Genomic DNA, 22,784 nt, shown 5'->3' with positions numbered 1-22,784 from the left:
CACTAAGTAGAAAAGGGTACCCCCTATCCCCGCCACTAGTTCGCTTCACGTCTACAGTTTTGGCTACATCATTTATGGTAACATAACCTGTGATGAAATACCTTATGTCGGTGGTGAAAATGGGCAGACTTCGTAAACAAAAACAGTTAAGTACTCTCATCTCATCTCTCAGCTGTTTCGCCTTTGATGATGACTTTGAACTAAGAGTTACAATCAAATTACTTTTATTTTGTTGCGCTTTTCCTGTCACTTAACGGTTAAATATTAAATTAGTCAGGTGTTATCTGCCGATTACTGTCCAACTTATTAATATCAAGTGCTCCGTTAAATTCAATGAGATCGTGCGGCTGTATGAATCTAACATGTCTCTTTCCCTTTAGGCGAGCACTCTCTCTTAAGCCTTAAGTAGGATTCTACAAAGCTGTCCACTTACTAGGGTAACAAAACTGAGGGAGGACCCAGCTTTTATGGTGCTGAATTTTTCTCAAGGTTTAACCGTTTCAGATTCACCATTTTCCAACACCTTCCACCGCCCTAAATGCTTGTAGACCGCTTTGTCCCAGTCTCTTCATCCACGAAATGGATGTACCTCCCCGCTCCCGCCCAAAGGAAAAAAAAAAGCAGAGGACGAAGAAAAGTTCTCAAAAGTACAACCATCCTTTAACATAAAAAATTAGGAAAGTTAGATATAGGTGAAATTGGTCAGATTTATCTTGCCCTTCTTTTAACAGGACAAGATTCCAAATTAATATTAGCTTCTATGCGGTAGATCTATTTAACAAACCGTTGGAGAGACCAGGAAATACGTCCAGTTTCAAGAAGACTCATGTGAAGCAGGAGTTCGTTACTTATACTAGTAATTAGTGATGGGCTCCTGTTTGAAGCCAGGAGAGATGACATAAGAGTTGTTGTATTGTTGGGTTTGGTGCATGAAGCTGAAAGGTCACTATGCCCCCAGCACCTGATCGAACAACGGAGAATGGACATGAAAATATTTTCACGACTATCGTTACTGTTTTGGATGTCTCTGGTCCCAGTCTCACAAATGAAATCAAACAATATTTACTAATCTCAGAAACCAAAATGGTAAATGATCCTGCCGATTGTTGTTGTTGTCGTTTTTAACTAGTCAATCACGCATCACACTTTGTTTCCCCGTCACGCAACTAGTTGTCATACAAAAGAATCCTTACAGAACACTTTTGTTACAATTTTTTCTTCAGAGAAAATAAAAGGTTTTTTTCAGACACCTCTGCTTTCATCCAGTGCGTTTTCTTTTCGCCACAAAAAGTCGAGGAACTGTGATGGGCAAAATGTGTACGTGACGAAAATGCCAAAACATTTTAACCGCCCCCTGTTGCTTTCACGTGTTAAACATGATATGGATTCATAACGATGTTGCTGGTCGTGCGACAATGCAGGTAGATTCAGCGTCAGAAGAGTAAGTGCGTGTCGTGCCCTTGGAGCAATGACACATCCGACAACAAAGTGCTAGTGTGTTCAGATAGTGGATTTTGTACATAACCGACAATATAGCATTAGAGCCCAGATAGTGGATCTCGTTTACAAGTGTGGAACGCACATATATTCCGGAGTGAAGAACGGGAAATAAAGTTACACACAAACGTAGAATTTCCCTTACTTTTGGCGTGGACTGATCACCCCAGCCGAAATCATCTCTGTTAGGCTTGGTCCATGTTTTACTTTGGGGTTTTTCTGAGAGGAAAATGGAGGCGAAGGCTGACCATGTACTCCTTACATTTGTGGCTGGAGGTTAGTTGTGCGTGGCATTATTTCTGTCGCTGTTTTGATTTAGTATCATGGATCACAATAGATTCTTTGCGTTGTGTAGCTACAATGTAAGCTGTTCCACAACTTAAATGAATTATCAGTCGAGCCTGTGTTGAGTAATTTTAAATCTGTTGGTCAACGTACTTTAACTTGATTTTCAACGGAAGAGGCGTTCCCTTTTGTCTCAGCAAATCCAATATTCAATGAAAACAGTATTCAAATCCAATAGTTAATCAAAACAAATATTCGAAAAGCGGCCGAGAAAGGCGGTACAGTCGTTGTTTGGCGGGCGGACCTCTACCAAAAAGAAGTTTTATGGCAACTTTCTGACGCTCTTATAATGCCAAAGTTGACAAAGATCTCACTTTCATCAACCAAAGAGCGTCAAAAACACGACTAACGATCTTATAGCTAGACAAGAATTGCCGGCCACTGCAAAAATTCTCACCATCACAACTCCTAGAACTCCCTGTATTTACTTTTTACCTGAAATTCACAAACCTAACAACCTAGGTCGACCCATATTCTCTGCCTGTAGTTGTCCCACCGAGCTTATTTCCAGCTATTTAGACAAAATTATGGCACCTAACGTCAAAACCTTACCATCATACATTAAGGACAGCCAACACGCACTTGAAATTTTTCGCAACCTTTCTGGCCAAAACAAACTTCTTTACACTATGGATATTACATCTCTTCATACTGTCATTCCCAATGACGAAGGTCTCGGGGTCCTTAAACTTTTTTTTGATCAACGCTCTGTTTAGGAACCTGGCTCTGAAATATTACTCCGTCCAGCCGAACTAGTCCTAATCATCAATTGCTCTTCATTTGGTGGCAACTACTTTAAACAAACTAATGGCGTAGCCATGGGGACCAAAATGGGATCCAGTTACGCCAATCTATTTGTAGGTTTTATTGAACACCAATTTTTTAGTGAATACTTTCATTCACAATCTAGAGAAAATGCACTGTTCACTGTTCATTTCAGATGCTCCTCGGCCAGTGTCATTTAAAGTATAACTTGTGTTTATTGCAAAAAGTTTTACATTGGTGAAACAGGAAGACAACTTGGTGATCGATTCCGAGAACACCTTTGTGACATAGAAAGAAATGACAAGGATGCATCCAAACTATTCACAAGACACTTCAATCTCCCTAACCATTCTTAGCAGGATATGGCAGTTTGGGGCCTTTCCCTACATCTAGGCAGTTCCGGAAGCTGCAAAACTCAGAGCAAAAGTTTATCTTAAAGTTTCAAATTGGCACACTTAATCCCCACAGTATCAACAAGTGCTTTTCATTAATCTAATTTATTATTGTTTTCCTGTCACCATATTCCCACCAATAGCTTAGCTCCTTTTTCCGCATATAAACACACACACAACCCATTATGTCTCCAGTCACTCTGATGAAGGGCTGACACTTGAAATGTCAACTTTTAAACTCTGGTGGCCAATTTATGTTATCAACTCAGTTGATAATTACTAAATTACCTGCACACTCGAAAGCCGGAACTTAGTTTTTTGTGAATTAACCATTGGCCTGTCCAAGGTCAGTTGTTCTGTTGGTGGCTTGCACTGTTGAATACCAACTAACTCCTGTCCTGGAACAGGCTCTATAGAGCTGAATGAGTGAGCTCGTTTAAGGACAAACAGCGTTGTGGAAGCTGAGTGGTCTTTCAAGAATTTATTTCTATTCAATGCGTATAACTCTACAAATTATTGATTTTTTGAAAAATGTCATTGCAGTTGTACCAAAACTTTTCCAAGTGAACACTAATTATATGTAGGTCACTGGAAAAATAAAGAAATTAAAGTAGTGGTCTAGCTTGAGCTCCCTGTTGATTTTTATGGGCCCAGGTTAATTAGTATCATCAACTAGTTGCACACATGCCATTAACCATAAACAATTAATACATAATAAGGTTAATTATTCATAAGTTTTATTGGTTCTCACTTATATCTATTTGAGGACAGACTCATAGATGATGTCATCATAAATAGATTCCATGCTGTTAGGAATTTGTTCTATAATAGAGTACACAGATGATGTAAAATTGTGGTGAAAACAAAAAAGTTGGCACAAGAGGTGCAGTGAAGTGTGTTATTGATGTTCTTACCACATTTTGATGTCTTGAACTGAGCAGACCCATGGCAACATAGAATCTATGTGTCTTACATAATAAACAAAAAATATGTTCTTAATGGTGACATCATCTAAGTGTCTGTCCTCCAACAGATCCTGGGTGAAAACCAGTCAAAGTGTGTGACTGTATAATTCAGGTTTATTTGTGAACCAGATATGAGTATTCTGGGAGTCTCCAGATACCTAATGAAATTCTCCTGGCCTCCTTTGCCATTTGCTAACTGATGACAACATTATTTTGGATATGTCTCTGTGGTAGAAGGGAAATCCATCACAATTTATCCTCATAAATAAAGTGGAGGTTTCTGTTTATGGTGGATTTTTGTGTGTGTCCATTTTAGTCACTTTATTGTGTAGGAAGATGCTGAGAAAGATATGTTGCAAACCAAAATGCTATGTGGGGGGAAAGGCAAGAGGTTTTTAATCCCTTGCCAGAGATGGGGAGATTTTATCTGTATGTGGGAGAACAGCAGATAGATTTATGGATAGGTGGCCTACATATAATGCTAATCATTGCTACAAAAGCAATGATTTGTGAGGAATCAGTCAGAACTCAAGAGAAATACATTTAGATATGTCTTGTTAACTTCTTGTAGTGTTTATGTATAGGATTGTCAACATGTTGTGCAAAGACATCTACAGCTCCATTGGAAAGACTGAAAATTCTCTTCCAGGCTCAGAATCAACACTACAAGAACATGGGTAAGTTAGCTTTCTAACAAATGTATGAAGAGAAATCTTTTTTAAAATCTGCAGAACTTTTTGGATCTTCATGTAGTCATAATATTAGTTACAAGATAATTGTGGAAATAGATGGGATGTGAGGTGAAGTTAGTGCAGTGATTGTGTGTGAAGTTCTCCCATGTGTTTTTACTTTTAATGAAACCAAAATGGTTTATATATTCCTATGGGCAGTAAATTGTACTGAAAGATAATTCACGTTCACCTTTTTTTTCAGGTGTATTTAGGGCTCTAAAAACCATTTACCATAAAGAAGGACCTTTGGGTTATTACAGAGGTATGCTATTATTTTATAAAGAATTGTTTTGCTTGTAAGTTACAACATAAGAGTTCTATGTCCTTGGGTACTCTTAGTCTGGTTGTAAAGTTTAATTGGATGAAGACTAGGCCTGTAAATCTCCCTAGGATCCCTGGGTATTTGTAAAAAATTGAAAATGAAAACATAGACCCACCTTACATTTGTTTGCTTCTTTAACTTTCCTTTCTCCCTCAGAGTTAAAAATTTAGATTCATGAACAAAGGAACCAATGCAATCAACTCCATGGAGTTACATATTCAAATTTATTACATACTTGACTCAGTCACAGGGTACCAGTGTTTATTTTTGTTAGTAGAAATTAAATTGCCTCAGGAGAGGTAAAGAAATTCAATGCTGTTAATACTCACAATTTAGAATCTTTTTCCAACCAGGGAATGGTGCTCTTATGTTGCGGGTTTTTCCATATGGTGCCGTTCAGTTTGTATCATATGAGCAGTATAAGAAGGTCAGTACATAGTCACTTAATTTAACCCTTAAACTCCCAAGATCTGATCATTAATTCTCCCCTTCAGCCACTACACATTTCCTTGTAAATTAGTTATGAGAAATTTGGTGTTGGGTCAAGATAACAACTTTTAGCTGATGAGTTTGAGTATTCTTATTACCTGTCTTCTGGATAATGTATGGATGTTATATGGAGAAGTTACATGTTAATCACTGTGTTGGCCTATAGGATACTTTGTGATGAATTTGAAATGCCTACTATCCATTTCTCCCCACAGGTCTTAAACTCCTTGTATTTTAATGGGGCTTTGAGTAAACTGCTCTCTGGATCTTTTGCAGGTATGAAGTATGAATAAGCAACAACATGTATTTAAATATTATGCAATTTGTTTATTAATTACTTAATCTTAAGAAAGTTACACATTCCTGTAGGTCCCCGGGTTTTCAGTACTGCTAACAAATTGAGTAATGTTATAACATATCATGAGTCAACTTCAAGTCACTAGTTAAGTTTGAGTCAACTTAAATTTTTCCCTTTTTTATCAAATAACGTGGCAAGGCAATACACTATTATTGTAGCCACCACAAAATAATGGAGGAAAAAAAACCAACAAACCTATTAATTTAACTAAGTTTTTTACCTATTTTACTTTGGTGGAAACAGCTTATAAGTTTGTCTGTTTCAATGTCACCACAGACAAGAATCCCTGCATTCTAAATTGTTGCTAAGGGCTCTAAGACCTCTCTCAATGTTACAGAATTGTCACAAACTTTAGAAAACATCTCAAAGTCTTTTATTGTCCATTTAAAGACAATTCAAAACCCTGAGGATAACCACAACTGATGCTCAGACTACTAAAAAAATTGACCTTGTTAACTTTCAACTTCATGGTCATGCACATGACTCAGTGCACATCATACACTATGTATTCCACACAATATATGTAACATGGCTCAATTAAAAAATTTTGAAAAAGCAAAACCCATTTATCATGGGAAAATTAAGAAAAGTTGGACAGAATCAGGGGAACAATATATGTCCTCCAAAATAAAGAGAGAATGAGATCTCTTTAGATGCAACATGGCGGTTGAGTGCAAGAAATCAGTTTTATACTCTGAGTCAAGACAGTTTTTCATTGAATAAGGACTTCTGCCTCAGATGTGCATAATCAAAAAGAAGTTGAAATATTTGGGGGAACTCATAGGTACCTTGGAATGTTAACTTCTATGAACCCAGCCCTGAATCAGTATAGAATTAAACCTGAAAAACATTCAAGCTTAATTCTAGGTGTTCTTGTATCCCTGGTTCATCATTTTGACACAGAAATGAAAAAAACTAAAAGGCAAACATTACTGAACTTGTTATTTTCTAATTTCTTTCAATTACTTATCATGCTATTTGAGGTTGAGTAAAATTCATATTGATGGTGAAGATTGTTTTATTATTAGTTATTAATTTCATTTTTACTCCTCTCACCAGGAATTACGGCTTGTTCACTGACATATCCCTTGGACGTTGTACGTTCACGCCTGGCATTTCAAGTGGCTGATGAGCAAATCTACTGTGGAATATGTCATGTAATTCGCCAGATTATTACTACAGAGGGAGGATTTGCAGGTCTTTACAGAGGTTATGCTGCTACAGCACTTTCAATGATTCCAGCTGTTGGTAAGTCAAGATGGTGGTCCCAAAAAACTTCAAACCAATGTGTTGCTCCGTTTTTGAAGTATTACTACAGTCAGTTAACCTCCTGTAAGCGACCATCCACAAGGTAAATACTAGGTGGTCACTTATGGAAGGTGGTGGCTTACCTAAGGTCAGGCTATAGGTGGTTCATATTCTGGGTAATTTGAACATGGTGACAGGTCTAATCAAACCTTTAGTAAGAACTTTTAAATACTTTGTCAAGGAAAAAATTTAGAATCTATGGTGACTGTTTTGTATTTTTTTGTTAAATACTTCTGGTAGCAACCTCATCTGTTGAAAAAATTTCCACTTTCTGCTCTTGTGCAATAAAGCAGACTGTCTGTTAAGTGGTCACCTATGGGAAGTTAAAAACAATTGAAATTGTAAAAAATTTTGAGAGGTAGTAACTTAGAGGTTCCATTTATGGTGAGTTGACTGAGAAACTTTAATTTGGTATTTTGAAAGAGTGGTCACTAACAAGGGGTGGTTGTCAAGGGAGGTTTGACTGTAGTAGAAATTTCCTTTAAAAAAATGCCTTACTCTTTCTGTGGATGCCATGGAAATTTCTTTTAAACCTGAAACTTGTTGTATAGCTTCTACTGCCAATTTGTTGTGTTACATTGAATTATTTGGGAATTAAAGTTTCAAAAGTAATGGACATGATGACAGTATCCAGTTTTCCAACACAGACTGCTCTTACAAACTGAACTGTGATTTGTAATTTATCTCAATTGGTCAATGATTGAAAAGAAATAATAACATCAAAATAGGTGGAATTAGACAGAAACAAAGTTTTTGGGTATGTGGCATTCTCTACCTTTAGCATAAGTTTTTGGTAATCCTCTGAAAACTGGTAAATTTGTCACTGACAGAAATTCTGTAAGTTAGATCTAAAGTGTTAACGAGGATTTTCCACAAACTTATGATTCAACTGTGAGCAACCCCTTGGCAAATCATTTGTGATTGCTTTTCTGACATGTAGTTGGAGGCTTTTTGGTGCATTCTTTGTGCTGTTCCCTTTATTCAAAAAAGGCTCTGACTAACTCAGCAGGTACAAATTATGCATCATTTTGAATTTAATTCAAAACTGTAAACTTTACTTGTTTAAAACAAGTTTTTTTCTTAACTATTTACAGGATTTGGGTTCTTCACCTATGAGAGTATCAAAGACTTCATACTTTCAATGAGTGGCCCTTTGACAAAGAAAAACAGAGAGGGTCAAGAAGTTCTAACACCAATTGGGGGGCTGTTGTGTGGTGCAGTGGCTGGTGCCTCTTCACAGACAGTGGCGTAAGTTTGAACCAAATTTTTCTTTTACAATCATATTTATTTATTACTAAGTATTGTTATGGCACACACAGAAACCAATTTAAATTAACAGTAAAACATTACATTAAAGTAATTATTTATAATTATTCTATGATTATATGAACTTAGTAGAAATTGTCATCAGTTTTCATGGTTGTCTTATCTCTCTTACTTTTGCCATGAATTAATTCCCATATGTTGTTTGCAGATATCCTCTAGATGTTGTTAGACGGCGAATGCAGCTTGCAGGGGCAGTGTCTGATGGCTACAAATACAGGTAATGGACAACTATATTGTGAGGAAGTATGCATTAGGCAGTTTTACATCATTGAAATTATTGGCTTTGAAATGATATCTTTGGGGTTAATTTATCAAAAAAATACTTTAATCATTTTAAAGGAAACTATTCTATAACTTGTAAGTTTAATATTAGATAATAATATTTTAAGTTAAAACATTTCATGTTCTGAAGTTGTTGAAAGAATCTGAATTTTTTTGTGTAGTGGTTGCAATAACACCTGAAAGAATCTGAATTTTTTTTTTGTGTGTAGTGGTTGCATTAACACCTTTGTAACAGTCTACTTGGAAGATGGTGTGAGAAAAGGCTTGTATCGTGGCTTGTCAATCAACTACTTGCGGGTCATACCACAGGTGGCAGTCATGTTCAGTGTGTATGAGCTTACAAAGCAGTTTCTCAGCAGTGACATGACAACTGAAAGGAGTGAGTGATCAAACACCAAACAAGAAGACTTCTGTCTCATCTTTTGAACATGTGTACTAAATACAGGATAGTAGTCACTAATAAACATGCGGAGAAAACACAAGAGCTGCATAATCCTCCTGCATCAACACAGCTGTCAAGAGACAATAATGTATCTGTTGGTTAAAAAGATTTTGGTTCAGTAACTGTCATGCATATACTGTATACTGTATTGAGCATTTACAGGACTGCATTGAACCTCAGAAAGTTGATTGTTACTGCAACTTACTATCAATTCACTGTGAAGAAAGTACAAAGAATTGAAAGTAATAATAAGGGATGCAAAATGACCAATTTTAGTCTATGTGCTATTGACCATATTGTGGCATACATGGTGGCCAACGTCCTGGTAGTTGTCACAACATTGGACTTTCTTGCTCCTGCTCATTCACCAGATTAGATTGAAATCATGATCACTGAATGATGTAAAGTAACAATAAAAATCAGTGAAACAAATACAATCAAGCTATTATTTCCATTAAATAACAATAAAGAAATATTTTATATAAATTTGTCTTGGTCACCCAATGGGCCCCCAAAAATCCAAAATTTAAAGAATTAAGAAGCAGGTTCTGATGGTCCCAAACAAGTCTAAATTTTTTCTTTTGCTCACAATTTAATTGCATAGTTTTAAATACTTTTGCAACTCCCATCATGAATGAAAACAGAACAGTGTTATGGGCCCATTAAGTTAACAGGACCTTTGAGAAACAGGCCCCCAGCCCCTTAATGAAAGAAACTGGTACATATACTATAATTTCATTCTGTATTTTTCTCTGGCTTTGTCCCATACTTTGTCCCCAACTGTGAACCACAGTTGCAGGGGAATATACTATACATTGGCCTAATGGTCAGTGCACTTGACTCTGGGTTGAGAGGTTCTGGTCCAAGACCTGGTGGCGTCAGTGTCTTGTGTTCTTGGGCATTACTCCTACAGTGGGGATATTGTAGCCTTGAATTAATACATGTACTAGAATTGGCACTTCACTATTGTATGACAACAAAATATTTATTTGATAAATTACCAAATTTTCCTCAAAATTTAAGAAGTTCTGGCCCTGTCCGTGGCATTTAAAGTGAGGGGAGCCACTCTTCTGCAATACTTTGATGAGTTAGATATCTGAGCAGTAGTGTTAGTGAAGGTAATAACATTATCTCAAGTGCAATTTGGGGTTGATAGGCACAAATAAATTTCTCAAAGACAACAAAATTGCATGAACCTGTGGGGCAAGTGCAATTTGTACACTTTGAAACATTTTAAATTGCTTATTTTCATCAAATTGCGCTAAAAGCATGTTAAAACTTATTATTTACTTGGAAAATAGCATCCCAGAAAGTCAAGACAGACAAAATCTGACAGTATGTACACTATTTGTAATTTGCACTTGTGTTACATGAAAAATGCACCCATTTTCAGCCACTCAGAAGTGTGCAAGTTTTTCTTGTATATTATTAGTGCTGAATATGTGTACCAGGTAACATCAAATTCCCAACCTGTTCAAGCTTTCCAGTCCAGAAAGTTACCTTTAAAGATCCCCAAACACCTGGTACCTTGTTGGGCAGGACACCTAACACAGCTTTTCATTTAGGGAGAACAGAAAATCCTTATGTGGTGGTAAATTTGGCAGAATCACTTTGCTCAAATCATATTATTTCTTCACTCTCACTCTTACTTAAACCCCCATCCTGGTTAAATTACAACATGCAAAGTTCTGAATCATGAATCAATTTTCATATTTATTGACTGATCTTGAGACACAACAGTAGCTGAGAACCTGAGTACTTTCATATAATTATCCTTTCTTAAATACATTCAATAAATTCTTGATATATTGGATACATTTCTCTCAATAGATGTGTTGCAAACAATTTTTTTTAGTTGACAGAGGGGATGGCAGGATTGGACTATGGACACCCAGCAAAATGAAATGGCATTTGAAGGGGAGAGAAAAATGGATCAGGCAGAATTTTTCTTTGTATAGATTGCCTCTTTGATTGTAACTGTTGCCAAGTGATAAAAAAGATGAGGTGACTCCTTCAGATCAAACAGTACAGTGAGTCAAACTGTGATGATGTAAGATGTTGCTCCACTTGTCAGAGTTCAGAACAAAATACTTGCAACAATTGCTTAACTCTTCAAGGCAAAGGACAAAGGCCAAAATCATCTTATGATAGTCAAAACCAAACTGAGTAGTTATACATGTATTTTAAAGTTGCAGTTAAGCAGAAAAAGGACCCATGAAAGTGATGATCAGGATAATAATGACTGTAAACGATAATTCTTCTATTAGGTTCTACAAATTAGAAGGCACCAACAAATTAATGGGCCCACCTTCACTGAGGTAATCAGAAATTAACTGTTATTCATTTTGAGACAAAATACATTGCAAATGAAAATTGGTAAACAACAAAATCCAGTACATCTAGGGAACATTTCAGACTGTGTTAAAAGGCTATGAAAAAGTAGAATGAAATATGAAAGCCTACAGGGTGACTTCCATAGCACTAAGTCCTCATCCCCCTCCTTGTCAAAAAAGGCTGGTCCACTAATTTATAACTGTACAGTTATAAAAAAGACTGTTTAAAGGAAATTCCACAAGTAGGAGATCTGACATACAACAGCTTAATCCTACATCACAACCCATTTTTGAAGGTACCTTTAGTTTGCTAGATACTAAATGTGATATCTAATTGTAAACATAGACCTTAATTGAGGCTTCTCTGTTTAAGGAAAATACATTTAGCTACTGAAAATCAGGTATGTAGTCTGTCCCAAAAGATAACATTTACTAGAGACCATTTGAAAAGAAATAATGTAATTCAAAAATTAGAACTAAATTTTTTTTGTTTTCAAGAGGAAACCCAAACATAATGAGCATAGTGAGGGTGACAGTCCCCTAAAATAACAATATCAGCACTATTAAAAGCAGATAGCTTAATGAGAATTTTCAAATATACATCAAAACCATACAAATTAACGTATCGCCCAGGAGCAGCCTTTTGTCATTTTATACAACAGCCATTAAAAATTTAAGCAATAAAAATAACAAAATAAAAGTTTTACTTAAAACTTAACCTTTCAGTGTTATCACAATGCCATTATAAGGTGAATGATGATTATATTTGTGGATAGAGAGATGACCTGATAGAGTTAAATACATCAACCTTAGGCATGTGATCTATATTAATGCCATGTCTTCATTTATTCCACTCTATTGCATTTTTTAACTTCAAGTAAAACATTGGTGATTTTAAACAATAAGTAATGCAATGTGATGTAATTCAACTTTGTGTGATAGTAATAAAAAATTAGTACTTAGATTCTCAAATTCTGTTTTTTGATGTTTCTCAATATGGTCAATACCCTCTTCTGCCCCACTTGAAAGGAACATAATAATTAAATTTGACAAATCATAAATATGATATACTAGTCTTATGTAATATCTTTGATTGTACATTAAATAGGATATAATTTATTTCTTACTTCTGACAATTGACCTGAAATTTAACATATGCAGTAAGAACAAAAATCAAAATCTGTGTAAAAATTTAATAAATAACCTTTTTCCATTTAATTAACCACACCATTCACTGCCAATTTAAAGTTTCTCTTAGGTAATTACTAACTAAACTGTAGGCTACATTATAATACCTAGTAAGTAGACTGGGAAGAGACAATCAACTGATATGCTGGCTATAATGTGCAAGTACCTCATGCACACAGACTAACAATATACAAAATGCCCAGCACCAAATGCAACACATAGCCACATATGAAGGTGACTATCAAAGAGTTACAACAGCATAGGCATTGCAAAATGTGGATGATTAGGTAAGCAGTTCATCTGACATGTTTTTGTTCTTTCTCTCTATTACTGCACTGAACAAGTTGAGTAAAGCCTCTGTAACACTTCAAATTTCCAAGAAAATAAAATTTAGTCAACAAAAAACCTAATATGACATTGAATTATCAGATAAGGTAGCATCATGCAACCAAATGATTGTCTCCATATGCTGCAAACTGTTCTTAACTATTTGTTTGTCATATTTAACAATTATTTACTGAAGTGACTTGTGGTGGATATTAGGGAGCTGGGAAGCAGCAAGGTAATTATCCACCACTTTCACTGACATTGAGGTGCATAATCATTTTACTATACACCACACAAATGCCAAACAAATAGTTATAATAATGGTCTAAAATTAACCTCTTGATGTTCAATTTTTGTCTCATCAGCTGCTTGGCAGAGAATAGTACTTGCTACTCACTTCTGAACTAGCTAATCAGCATGCATAAAAAGCAACATTCGCTTATCTCCTATAAGCTAAATTATTATACGTGTTACATAACAAGTTACTTTTCTCTTGTCACACGTCTATAGAACTGTAAGCTGTCTTGAATTTCTGGCACAAATTCTGAAAACAGCAACTCCAACATAGTGTAAACCAAGATTCTGTCAGGAGAAAAATTTTTAACATGAAGTGACTTATTAGAACTTTAAATACCATTTGCATCAACTATACTTGGGTCCCCTGATAGAATTATTAATTTTGTTTATAACATTTTCATGACTAAAAGTAACCAATGAAAGCACAAATATATTTCAGTGTGGCTATTTAACTCTTTCACCCAAAGATTGCATTGGTAATTCTCCTTACTGTCTTCCACGCTAAGTCTGGGATTTGCTTGAATGACCAAACTGTAGATGACTTAATACAACTGTGTACACAATCATTGTAAAAATGTAAGTTAGCATATATCTTACTTGTTGATTTGGGGATATTGCATAGAGTCAATAATGTTCACAGCAGTCTGATGGTAAACTCGAGGACCAATCAACAACATGATAAAACCTGGAAAATAGAATGAAAATGATATTTCTGACGATTGAGTCTGCAAATAAGGCAGCCGAAATAAATATTCTGTTGGCATGAGATACAACAAGACCTGGGCCTCAGGCCCAAGCATAATGGATAATGATGCAGTGGTATATAAGGGGAAGTATAGCTCATGATGTCCATCTTGGCTTCAGAACCAACCTTGCACCTTTGGCTGATGCCAAAACTCACAGTGTGACATACCCCTATAAATATTGTGGAATTGTTAATAACAAATATTTTGCTTGCAGTCATGGAGGTCTCAAAATCTCTATAGACTTTAACTGTTGAGTTCAAATTCTCTTAGCCAATTGTTCCTATGGACTTTTTCATTACATTTTGTCTAGTAAACTCAAAATATTCCCCATTGAACTTATACTTTTAAATCTGTTACTTATAATTAAGCAATATCATAAACCTGGGAATGCATTCATCAAGGCATATGCTGCTTCCTTTCTTGTTCTTGACTTTTCCAGCTCACTTTTTGATGTTTCAAACTCTTCACGTAACTTTCCACCAGGCCATAATGCTTCAATCAGCTTGTTAAGATACAGTGCCCAGCTGTCATCAGTTGTGATGTCATCTACTCCACTTTGAATCTGCCTTCAATTCAACACAAGAAAACACTTAAAGTTACTCTCAAAACAAAAATACAACTTTCAAAAAAATTCTTTAGAACAGGGGCATTTAAGTGTAATTATGAATTCAATATCTAACATTTGAACACCCTGCTTTGACAATGAAAAGCTACTTGTTTCTAGTAATAACATAGGGGGAAGGATTAATCTCAACTTGTTTGCATAATTTACCATCAGTCGATAGTATTTTAAGTGAAGTTTTTTTCAAATTAATGCTCATAAATTTCATGTTGATACAAGGTTTTTGGGACCTACATATAACCCATGCCATACCATTCAAACAGCCCTCCAAAAATGGCCATGAAGGCTTGCTGAACTCTGTCAATTGTCAACCAAGATCTATGTTCTTTAAGAAGCTCACACAGCAGAGCAAGAATGGTTTCTGAAAGAGGACACTGAAGATCTGACCCAGCTGAGCTCCTATCCATATGAGACCCACTCTCAGGGTTACTTGGCTGATCCATTCTAGAGACTATGCAAGGTTCCTCTGGATGAAGTAGCAACTCCGTGGAGGAAGCAAATTTTCTCTTCTTAGGATTTGCACCAAGAATGGGTACTGAATTTTCTTTCAGAGATTTCTTGAAGGTACCTGGTTTCTTAGAAGTGGACAGTGTATCAAGGTTCTCTAGAGATTCACTCCTGTTTCCCTGCCCAATTCGTTTGGCAACTTCCAAAATCTTTTGTGGTTTGAACTGAAACTTGCTGGTAGATGGCACAGAGGCAATCTCCTCCATAGACTTGCTCCTTGGAGCAGGTTGATTTGCAGCCAAAGACTCAGGTGCTAGTAAATTGTTGGGTAAATACTTCTTGAAGATGGCTCCTGAGCGTACTCTTTGGAAGGATAATACTTGGCCTGCTGGAGCAGGAATAGGGTCATCAGGATTGTCACTTCCATCACCAGCTGTGCGAAGTCCTAATGACTGACGTGCATCCCACAAGGAAGCTTCTTCCTCTGAGTCAGAATCTGCCACATTCTTGTCCAACTTTTCCTTCCAGAGGTGAAATCCATCTTGTTCATCACTATTTTTGTATTTTTCTTCTGAGTGGGACTGAATTGGTGAAGGTGGAGTGGGTGGAGTGAACTCTTCGTGGTAGGCAAGAAATGCCAAGTAGTAAGACTCTGTTGAATTACTCTCTTGATCAAAACCAATTCCCTGAAAATAATGGCTCAACATTAAAATACTTAATATAACAAAAATCACATGCACATGTCACAAAACCAGATTTCATTTATAGCAAGAAAGGCTGCTCATATTAGAATCTGTTGCCATGAGCACAGGTAGAGTGTAGACTTTATAAATGGGACCAATAGTTTCATCTATTTTACCTCTACCTATGATTTTGGCCATCACCAGAGCCTATATGACTTGGGCACTAAAAGCCTGTACAGAGAATTTCCTAAAATATTGTACAATCCTCTTCTCTTTTCAAATCAAAGATAGGAGATGGATATTCATGAACAAAAACCCTGCATTTGCTGTCTCCTTTCAGCAACATGATCTCATTTCCTTTGAAAAAAAAGGCAACCATGATATTCAATGTATTTATAATTCAATATGTCATTTTGTTTATGATGGTCAATGTGTCAAAATAAACCAAACAGAAAACACTGAACATCCATAAAATTTTCAAAACCAAAGCTTCTCCTTTTTCTTTATCTGTTCTTACTGATTTTCCAGAAGCACCATTGTGATAACAGGTTAGTTTCCATGGAATTACTACATCTTCACTTGTAGTAGTAGTGGCACATTCCTCAGATACTCTCTCTTCCTCTTCAACTGAAAGGGAAGTAGAATTAAAATTATTGCCACTTTACATCAGGTATGAGAGGAAATACTCACTTAACCCTTTAACTCCCAGAAGTGATTAACATGGAACTTCTCCCTATAATATCCATACATTATCCTACAAACAGGTAATGAGAAAAATCCAACTTATTAGGTAGTTATCTTGATCTAACACTAAATTCTCATAACTGGTTTACAAGGAAATGTGTAGCAGCTAGAGGGGAGAATTATCAATCAGATCTTGGGAGTTGAAGGGTTAAGAAACATTCTAAATAGACAGCTACCTGAATCAAAAGCAGTCTTGATACTGTCAATAACTTTGGTCACTTGCCGACTCAGCATCTGGTACAATCAAATGAAAAAAATTGTTATAGCACTTATACGTAAAGAAACTTTCCACATGGCCAGCATAATGAGATGTCACTTAGCAGCTGGCTGATAAAAAGTGATAAAGATGTAAAATCATAAGATGAAACAGATCTATTTGTTCTCTGAACTAATCTCAAAGACTTGTTACCTTACAGGGTACACACAAACCTTGTCCAGCATTTCTCAACAGTCACCATTGAAATGTTTCTCATCTTATGATTTTTTAAAAACAATATCAAGCTCATACACTACAGTCACTGAAGTCAGTCATGAAAGACATACCTTGTCAACGCGTGGAACATGAACTGACTGGCTCACAATCTGTGCTACACTGGGTTTAATGAAAGATATCTGTTCTCCTCCAGTCACACCAAGAAACTGCTTCAGTTCTTCACTACTGCATAATGCTGGTTTGAAAATTAGGCTCTAAAAGCAAATGTGGTAAGAAGATTTTTTCACCACACTGATCACATGTAACTCTATCAAAGCCTAGCTGTATGTCTTCTGTGAAAAAAACATTTGAAAGAACCATTGGCCAAGTCTTGGCTAATTAATGCTGACAATTTGGAGACCAATAAATCATAAAATATTTCATTTAATGTATATTTAAGGTTGTGTTCTACAAAAGGGAGGTGCTGCCAAGTGTATGATTTTGATAAACTCACCCATAAATAATGTTGCAGGAGTTCCCGTCTTCCCTCTACCACATGAGGGTCAAGTCTTCCAAACGGCAGATTGTATTTCCTATTGGGTTTCAGAATATCTGCATCATAAACAAAACAGTTATATCATAAGATTTATCAATTTAAAACAAAAGACAAATCACAAAATGAAATGTCACTGTGACACTTCTTCAGAATATCTTTTACCTCTGAACAGAACAGACTGTAATTTGACACTACTTTAATATTTAAGGGCACAGTTTTAAAAATGTCCAAAGAAATGTTTGAAAGTTTCCCCTTGAGAATGTTTTTTAAAATAGTTTAAGCTATAGCTCTTGAAATCCCTGGCAACCAGTTCTAAGCATGCATTTTTTAAAATGATATGTTCTTCAAGCCCTACATGAGACATCAAAACGTTGGTGACTATTGAGTGATTGTTCTGTCAAGACTGCTCCAATATTTTTTACCTGTGGTAGATTTCCTTAAGGTGATTCCTCAATATTGCATTGCGCATCCTGCACTGCATTAAAAATTCATGTATTCAGGAGAATAAGTGTGCATATTCTGAGATCACTGTATTGTTTTTCAATCAATAGGCCAGTTTAGAGGTATGCACAGTGACCCATATATTTTATTGCATAATTTTGGTGTACAAATCATTCCTTTTTATTTGAAGAAATGAAAAAAATTCATTGAAGGGAAAGATATAGCTAAAAGCCAGCACACAGCCCACTACTTGCAAATGAAAATTATGGCTTTGAGAGCAATGACAATAGGAACATCTTGAGTTGATATTGTTTAAATTTCGTGATTTTTCAACAAATTATATATGAAATTGTTCCATTATGGCCAAGACTTTCTACCTCTCTCTTGTGTTACCCCAAAAACCCTTGCTTCCAGCTGCCGCAAAATGTGCTGTGAATCTATGAAATGTCACGAGTGATTTGTGCAAGTACATGTATAAATAGTGTAAGTTTAGACCATCTCATCTCATAAATAAGCACTGTGACCTATCTTTTTAATTGTATTTTTCAAAACAGATGTTGATAGGAAACATAAGGAAGTTTAAAAATGTTTGATAACTGAAATTTTGAGTGAAAATTTGTTCTTTGAGGCTCTAGAGAGGCTCTTCATTGTTAAACAACTTTGCTTTGTCAACACCCTAGGTAAGTTTCTAGAGAATAGTATGAAGAATATGTATACTGACAATAGGGTGTAGAGGAAGTTAATTGAATTTATGTTTACGTTGAAAATAATATTTCTATAACATAGGCCTGGATTTACAAATTCTAATTTTAAATCACCTTTCATGTAACCTGACAGCTTTCCACCAGTTAAACGATTATGAAGCTCCATAAACTCTCTGTAGCGTCGGTTTATCACACGCTTCAGGGGGACATTTCTCTTGATCATATCCATTGAAATTTCCACATCCTCTGGTGGATTATCTGCACCAGCATAGAGCTTTCTCTTTGTTCTTTCTTTCTTTGCTGCATTGTTAGCTTCCTTAATTGCTGCTTTATACACATCATTCCAAATCCTAATGTCATACTTTCCAAAGTAACCAGCAACAAACACAAAATGAATTTGTGACAACATTGTTTGTGAAAAAAGTACTACAAATGTAACAAGCATGCATGACTTAAATATACCCTATGAAAACCTAGTTCATGGCAGCTTCAAAGTCTCCTTCTTGATGCAGAACACACAGAACAAATCACAATAGAACACTGCCTCATTAATCTGTAGTTTTTACTGTTTTCCTCATTCTTTTGTCTTTTTACTCCCTATTGTTTTATGTCAACTGTGTCTTCTACACCAAGTAAGAGCCTTTTTCAACTTCTTACTAACAAATGTTACAACAAAAACAATTAAGACCAATTAGCATAGGTAATCATTAGTTCGAATGGATTAATGAAGTCTGACTTACAATTGCTAATTAAATAATATATTTAAAAACCTAGTAAAGTACAATAAGAGTGTTACATTGCCCTTGAAAAGAACAGCCAGCCTGCTGTTTTGAAACATCAGGTCCAGAGCCCAGTAATATAAAGAGTGAATAATGCTATCCAATGGATAACTTGCTACCCTACAGAAACGCAGTTGCCAAACATATTGCATTATCACCTGGATAGAGATTTATCCAGTGGTTAGCATTATCCAACCTTCAAACGACCAGGACCATGCTTTTAGTGGCCAGCAATAAAGGAAACTTGGCTGTTGTTAAAAATGTTCATCATTTGGTCCTTTCTCAAGACAAATTGGCACTAATGTTACAAGATAACTTCACTCTTTTCTAGCCAATCAGCACTTTTCATGTGTATTATTATAACAGTAAACCTAAGTAGTTTAACAATTGCAATGTACAATTTAACTCTTGTTTTCAAGATAAGAAGTTGTACACTGGTAAAATCTGTGTTATCAGTTATCAGATGAGCACTAGCATTAGATTTGGTCTGAATCCAAACCTTAACACTTAGCTTCAGTTTCCACCTAAAGGTTAGGCTTTATTAGTAAACAACATTCAAATACTATAGTACAATATGTACCTCTATTTTGTACAATGTGTACTTGTTTCTCCCTGGTTCCCATGTTGTTTCAAGAGCTACAATTGTGCTGGGAATGGTAATCAATTGACTAGGATGCATTCTCTTCACCACTCCCACATCACTTCCATCTACTGTTTCTCCCTTCCTTTTCATATCCTTAATCTCTTGTACATGATCCTCCCTAGGTGTTCCAAAATATGCCTCTCCTCCACTATCCACAGATTCTTGGATCACAGCATCACTTCTTGATAACCGTCTTCCACTAAATGAACTGTATGTTGTTCTTCCATCACCTAATGACTCTTTCTTTGTTGTAACTTTGCTTTGATTCCCTGAAGTATAATCTAGGGATTCGCTTCCTGAAAGGGAACTTGTTTCTGTTGACTTTGCACTACTGCTGCTCAGGCTATCAAACTTCATGATGTTGACAAGTTTCTTTCCTGCAGTTAGAAAAACATCACCAAAGGAGGATTCTGTATTGTTTGCTCCAAATCCAAAGTGTAGAGGCTTCTGTTGAGGGACAGCACCACTGCCAGAGTGATCTTTTCCTGCATCTTCTAAAGAGGATTCCTTGATGTCTGCTAACTCTGATATCTCCTTTTGACTTTGCAATGCTCTTTTGGTGCTTCTTAATCTTTCATAGTTGGTTGGTAACAATATGTCTTTAGAACTAGTCAAAGCTCCTGGAGAAGAATTGGATGACTGTTTCTCGTGGGACTCCTCAAAGGAAGCTTGTTTAGTTATTCTCTGTCTTGCACCTCCCCAGTGAGAGCCCATACTGTACCTAACATCTTCACAATGCTCAAATGCTTCTTCTCCCCTCTCAATATATCCATCTAAAGGTTCTTCTTCACTTGACATTGACTTAAAGCTGTCTGAGCTGCTACAAAAGCTTCTGCCATACAACTGAGGGTTGTTAAACCTTCTTGGACTGGTTGGAGTGAAAAATTCTTCAAAATCATTGAAATCTGCAATTTCCAACCTGCTGGGTACACTGACAGATCTTATGAGTTCACCATTAGGTCTATTTTCAAAGAGTTCATCACATCCTGGAAGAGACAGGCTTCTAGTTCTGACCCTTGGAGACGGCTCATCCTCCACATTACTTCCCTTTTGTTTTGACTTATGGTGGTTTGCAGCCTGATTAACACTTTCTTCAAATTTGTGACAGCAAGTTAGTTGTTTTAAGTTGCTTCCAAATCCTCCCAGCCTTCCCCCAACATCATTACTTTCAACTCTTGAGAGATTTGCTTTCATGTCTTCAAAACTACCTGTGTTAAAAGATCTGTCTTGGGATGATGGACAAATTCCCCATGACGATGATAAACTAAAGGACGTCAGGTTTTCTACTGAAGAAGGTGGAGCAACCTCTGTTGACCAGTTTCCTTCATTTGGACTTTGCTCTTCTCTCCTACTTAACTCCTCTTTGTTCTCTTCCACTGAAATAACCAAAAAGGACTCTGAATTATCATGCTGACTCTCTCCAACTGGAGGCTGCCTTTGAGAACTTACTGACCACTTGAAATCTGGGTTTTCTTCACTTCCTGGAAATGTAATTTCAATCCTCTCTCCCGGGTCGTCAATAGATTCCTTACTTTCTTTCCTAGGGATATTTTTCACTCCTTCTTCCTTTGACTTCTCCTGATCATGATCTGGTGGGATGCTCTCTGTCACTGGGGCTGTATGTATCTTTTTAGTAAACTGTGACTTTACCGCATTTCTGGGTTCATCACAACTTTCCACAACAGGATGACTCCCCTCAACACTTGATTTACTAACTTCCTTAACCTGCACATCATTGTCATCTGACAAAATATCAATCACTGCCTGACTTATCCAGTCTGGGTCTGTCATAAGTCTAACTAAAGGTAGCATCACTTGCACAGTTAAAATTTCTCTTAAAATGAATCTTCCTGTGTCACAACTATAGGTTTCTTTTGGACTCATTGCGGCTAATAGTGAATCAATAACATTCCTTAAGTAACTGAGTTCTGCTGATGGACTCAAAAGCGATGGTGGTGTGGAAGTTAATTGAGATTCATAGGTTTGACAGAGAAGTTGTGAGGAACTAATGTTAAGCCTCAGTTTTGGGTCTTTTGCCTTCACAACTGCCGTTGCTTTATTAAACCTTTGTAGATGTTCATGAAAAACCACCAAGGCTTGTTCAACCAAGTAGTGAGAATCAATCTGCGACGCACGTCTGTACCCCTCCATGCACAACATCTCTAGAGATTCCCTTGTTTCGGAGATGAAGTCTTCCCCTTCTCCGACATCTTTGTACCATGAACGTATAAAATCACGAATAATGTTCTCGATAAGCGTTTTGAAACATTCCTCCAAAGGCTTGGGAATCTCATCCAGGTGGTAAAAATTATCATCTGTGAAAGCAGACGAGTAAGGAATTCTGTTCTCGAGACGATGAGGTGCTCCGAAACCGAACAGCTCGAGAATCTTGAATAGCTCCTCGAATAGACCATCCAGCTCCCATTTATTTGCGACAAATAAGTATGTCAAGCCAAAGCTTACGCCAGTGACAATGAAATAGAGGCACAGTGACTTGAAAGACAGTCCTGCGAAGAAAACACCGATCAAAACGACAAAAACCACAAACTGGCCCATGTTCGGCGCAAAACTTACGCCATGTTGATTCGCTGCTGTCCTCTTTAGCTACCGCTCCTTATCTACATTAGTAGCCAGGCCGTT

General features: G+C 36.5%; 2 protein-coding genes and 1 pseudogene across 2 annotated transcripts; 2 read left to right on the top strand and 1 right to left on the bottom strand.

Annotated features, from left to right (window-relative positions):
* The first annotated feature begins 1,410 nt into the window (after nucleotides 1–1,410).
* Nucleotides 1,411–9,685, top strand: LOC131777525 (solute carrier family 25 member 16). Its single transcript, XM_059093833.2, has 9 exons — nucleotides 1,411–1,773; nucleotides 4,549–4,641; nucleotides 4,898–4,957; nucleotides 5,371–5,444; nucleotides 5,722–5,782; nucleotides 6,924–7,112; nucleotides 8,267–8,420; nucleotides 8,647–8,715; nucleotides 8,990–9,685. Exons 1-9 carry the CDS (start codon nucleotides 1,728–1,730, stop codon nucleotides 9,165–9,167), a joined length of 924 nt encoding a protein of 307 aa, XP_058949816.1. The 5' UTR covers nucleotides 1,411–1,727; the 3' UTR covers nucleotides 9,168–9,685.
* Nucleotides 2,087–3,660, top strand: LOC136281258 (uncharacterized; annotated as a pseudogene).
* A 1,237-nt stretch (nucleotides 9,686–10,922) lies between the features above and the next one.
* On the bottom strand, nucleotides 10,923–22,764 carry LOC131777534 (uncharacterized). Its single transcript, XM_059093842.2, has 10 exons — nucleotides 20,082–22,764; nucleotides 18,837–19,083; nucleotides 17,536–17,633; nucleotides 17,153–17,296; nucleotides 16,786–16,843; nucleotides 16,383–16,492; nucleotides 14,988–15,868; nucleotides 14,495–14,679; nucleotides 13,965–14,052; nucleotides 10,923–13,652 (listed from the first exon to the last, which is right to left on the bottom strand). Exons 1-10 carry the CDS (start codon nucleotides 22,698–22,700, stop codon nucleotides 13,553–13,555), a joined length of 4,530 nt encoding a protein of 1,509 aa, XP_058949825.2. The 5' UTR covers nucleotides 22,701–22,764; the 3' UTR covers nucleotides 10,923–13,552.
* Nucleotides 22,765–22,784: the final 20 nt, after the last annotated feature.

The sequence above is a fragment of the Pocillopora verrucosa genome, chromosome 5 (assembly GCF_036669915.1).
Source record: "Pocillopora verrucosa isolate sample1 chromosome 5, ASM3666991v2, whole genome shotgun sequence".
Classification (NCBI taxonomy): Eukaryota; Metazoa; Cnidaria; class Anthozoa; order Scleractinia; family Pocilloporidae; genus Pocillopora; species Pocillopora verrucosa.
The sequence above is the reverse complement of the archived record's forward strand: the minus strand, read 5'-3'. Positions and strand labels throughout refer to the sequence as shown.